This window comes from Rhipicephalus microplus, chromosome X, assembly GCF_043290135.1.
Source record: "Rhipicephalus microplus isolate Deutch F79 chromosome X, USDA_Rmic, whole genome shotgun sequence".
Lineage (NCBI taxonomy): Eukaryota > Metazoa > Arthropoda > Arachnida > Ixodida > Ixodidae > Rhipicephalus > Rhipicephalus microplus.
This window is the reverse complement of record NC_134710.1, coordinates 68185676-68189238: the sequence shown is the minus strand read 5'-3', so window position 1 is coordinate 68189238 and position 3563 is coordinate 68185676. Positions and strand designations below refer to the sequence as shown.

Below are 3563 nucleotides of genomic sequence, written 5' to 3'. Positions count from 1 at the left end.
TTTACCTTGCAGTGCGCCTTTCTGTCATCAAAACCTAGATAAAGCGTGGAAATCAACATTCCTGACGCGTGTGCCGGAGAAACCAATGCAGCCAGCTGAATTTGACTTGTTCGTGTCCTTTTGCGTCTCGCCGATTGAGAGCATTAATTTGCAAACCACTTTATCATAACAAATATAGCCAATTCTGCAAGAGTCATCAAACATTCAATATGAAAGGGCCTGTGAACAAGACCACCACCAGCAATAAGTCAGGCTGACGGGAGGCCGATGAGCTGGCGCAAATGTTGAAACAATACATGCGCGAACAAAAAAAAAGAAAAAAAGTAACAAAGACAGCAAGAGGATCGAACGACTCACCAGTTCATATTGCCCCGCTCTAACCAACAAAGTCACAGCTGCTATTTGGTTCGGAACGATTAACATGCCAGTTTTGTATTGTCACGCTGGACCTAACTAACATTTTTTTTTTCACGTTTGGACGTAACTTTACTCGTTCTATCGTTACGTCTAGACGTACCGCTAAACACTCCGACTATTCAAATGAAGCGCCTAACCAGAAAAGTGCGTGACGTCACTTTTGTGCGGCGCAGCAGCCGTTTTTGTGTGGGAGTTTCTGCCTTTATTTATTGCAATAAACACACTAATACGTTAATGTATCACTTTGAAGCTGATTGACATCGTCATTTGGCTATGGTGGCTAGAACCATAATTTGACGCTTTCTTTTCGGAGGCCATGTTTCACGACACGTTCAGTTTTTTCTCCGGTAGGTGACGCGTCAATCGTATTTAATTTCAGCAACGCGACTTTTGAAACGCTTCGATTTGTTTCACCGTTTCTCTCAAAGACCTAATTTGTTTCAGCTCGCGCGAAATTATCCGACGCTGATGCGAAGCGCATACTTTAAATTTCCAACAACCGTAACGACGCGTAAAGTAGCAGACGACAGCTTGTTGTTGCTTGGGCGCCATTGGCAAGGAAAGGACAGCTCGGATTCATTAGTCGTTGATAGAGTTATAGCAAACTTTACTGCAACTGTTCAGTTCACTCCCTAACTCAACGCCAATATACGCTTCTAAAATGAGCAATAAGTCTCAAAGTGGCCGCGACGAACCCCAGGAAGAGGAGATGCAGGAGGCGGGCCTTTCCTACGATGCTGCTGATACAATGGATACAATAGCTCAGGTACCGTGAGTCGACGAGCCTTAAAGAACAGCGTTCCATTCGTGTTTGAAATCGAGAGTTTGACGGAAACCCGTCTGGTCATGATAAAACACAATGATTGATTGATTGATTGATTGATTGATTGATTGATTGATTGATTGATTCGTTGGGTTTAACGTCCCAAAACCACCATATGATTATGAGAGACGCCGTAGTGGAGGGCTCCGGAAATTTCGACCACCTGGGGTTCTTTAACGTGCGCCCAAATCTGAGCACACGGGCCTACAACATTTCCGCCTCCATCAGAAATGCAGCCGCCGCAGCCGGGAATCGAACCCGCGACCTGCGGGTCAGCAGCCGAGTACCTTAGCCACTAGACCACCGCGGCAGGGGGATAAAACACAATGAGTGGAAGGAAGTACACCAAAATAAAAGATTTAAAAAATAACGTTTCATGGAAGCGAATCTTTTATTTGGTCGTGGTGTACTTCATTTTCTTCGTCAACGCCATTCATGTTTCTTTATCGCTTTTTTTTTTTTTCATGTAGGGCCCCAACGCCCGTCAACAGGCTGGCAGAAACAACGAGCCAAGAGGCACCGTGCAGATTGTCTGTGCAGAAGTCAAACACTTTTGGACGGAATTTAAACAGCAGTCTGAGGTGGCGGACTACTACATGTCCACCATACCGGAAACATTTGGGACTGGGACCAAGGTCTGGAAAGCGCCACAAACGGCGTTATTCATTAAGGAGCTTTCGAATATCCCCCCCCCCTCAAAAAAAAACATAGCTTCGCATATAGTGATATATATATAGCTTCAAATATGGAGTGTCCAAACGTAGCAGACGCTATTAGAAAAACTTGCTCCTGCTTGACACGGAGCGTGACTCAAAGCGAGCACCGCAAAGGGCTTTGGGTCCCCTATTCGAAAACCTACCATTTTTCTGCAACTACAACCGACTGTAAATTACTAACAACCATTTCCGTGCAATATAGCAACTGCTCGCCGAGGAGTTTGTTGCCATGCGAGCCGCACATAATTGAGCAGCTGCACCTGTCAGCTGCTTTTTTTTTCTAGGCACGCATGTACACAGGTGGAATGAAACATGCGCAAATGTGTATCCTTTCAAATTTGGACCACTAGAAAAATACCTGATTCATTTTGTCAATGAGCGTATAGTTTAGCTTCCACATCTTCCCTACCACACCATCACCGCGTCAGTGGGTAATCTGCACCCCTGATTCATGTATAACGCATGATGTGCATATGCGCCTATTAGTTACTGGAACACTTTTCAGACGCATTGACATTTATCCCGTTTTTTTTTTTGCCTCTTCAACAAGATGGCAGAGGCTGTGGAGGAATGCGTCAATACTGCAAGAAGATGTCTCGAGGAAAAAAGGAAATCGGCCTGGGAAGCCGTGTCGGAGATCGACGCTGCCCTCAAAAGAATTTCAGAAACCGACAAGATGGTAGATACCGTCAAAGCGGCGATGGAGTCAGCATGGAACACGCTGTTGTAGTTGGGGAAACGATGTGAAAGATGTTTGTGTAATAAAGTAATCGAAACACTAAGAAATTGGTTCTCCCTAATAATGTGCGGTGCAAGCGACCAGGGGAAGGTGCAGTACTCCCCTCACTTCCGAATCTTCGTTTGCCACCCCCCCTCCTACCATTGCATAAGTAAAGTAACCAAAGCAACCCGCCTACCAAAAGCACATAAGTGCTGAATGGGGAGAAAGGGTAGCATATATGCGTGCGCAGGATCAGGAGGGGAGGGAGCGAAGGTTCGGAGGAGGGGAGAGAGCGAAGGTTGTAAAAACTATTCTTACACCGTGTGTCAAAGTATAGGGCAGACTCTGTGCCCCCTATAAGGTGACATAGGGGTGGGTGTGCCCTTCCATCCCCTCTCCCATACGCATGCCTTTATGGAGGGTAGTGTACGTTGGCCAATCCTGTACGGCCCTTCACTGAATACAGGGCAGTGGAGGCCACAAGTGCTATCAGGTCAGCCAATCAGCAGCGAGCGCTACGAGTGTGTTTCAGAGACGGTTGATTGCACAATGTCGCCGACCCATTCCGCGGACGACGTCCTAAGGGGTTACAAAAAAAAAAACGATGGAATAAAAATTATGCCCCGAAGAGGAAACCAAACCTCCAACAAATTACCATGGACGCAATAAAACGCTTATTAAAGCTAAGAAAAAGCATATATTCCTCTTATGACGTTCGACGGCTAATTAATTCCGGACAGATATTGCTCCACGCGTTTCTTAGTGCTACTGGTTTACTCTAAGAAGCCTCAGTCTTCGTAAAGTTTATGAGACACACAATCACTTTCGCAGGAAACAGCATATCTCATTATCGATCGTTTGCCGAACAAAAGAGCTTTATCCGTAA

The 3563-nt window shown here is 45.7% G+C and overlaps 1 protein-coding gene across 1 annotated transcript; it reads left to right on the top strand.

Annotated features, from left to right (window-relative positions):
• Nucleotides 1–791: 791 nt before the first annotated feature.
• LOC142776868 (uncharacterized) lies at nt 792–2742 on the top strand. Its single transcript, XM_075881207.1, has 3 exons — nt 792–1183; nt 1711–1875; nt 2507–2742. Exons 1-3 carry the CDS (start codon nt 1079–1081, stop codon nt 2684–2686), a joined length of 450 nt encoding a protein of 149 aa, XP_075737322.1. The 5' UTR covers nt 792–1078; the 3' UTR covers nt 2687–2742.
• Nucleotides 2743–3563: the final 821 nt, after the last annotated feature.

Excerpts from the sequence above, each read along its gene's own strand:
- LOC142776868 (XM_075881207.1), top strand. The coding sequence starts at position 1,079 with ATGAGCAATAAGTCTCAAAGTGGCCGCGACGAACCCCAGGAAGAGGAG. Across the intron at positions 1,184-1,710 it reads CAATGGATACAATAGCTCAG|GGCCCCAACGCCCGTCAACA; the intron begins GTACCGTGAGTC and ends TTTTTCATGTAG. Across the intron at positions 1,876-2,506 it reads CATTTGGGACTGGGACCAAG|ATGGCAGAGGCTGTGGAGGA; the intron begins GTCTGGAAAGCG and ends CTCTTCAACAAG.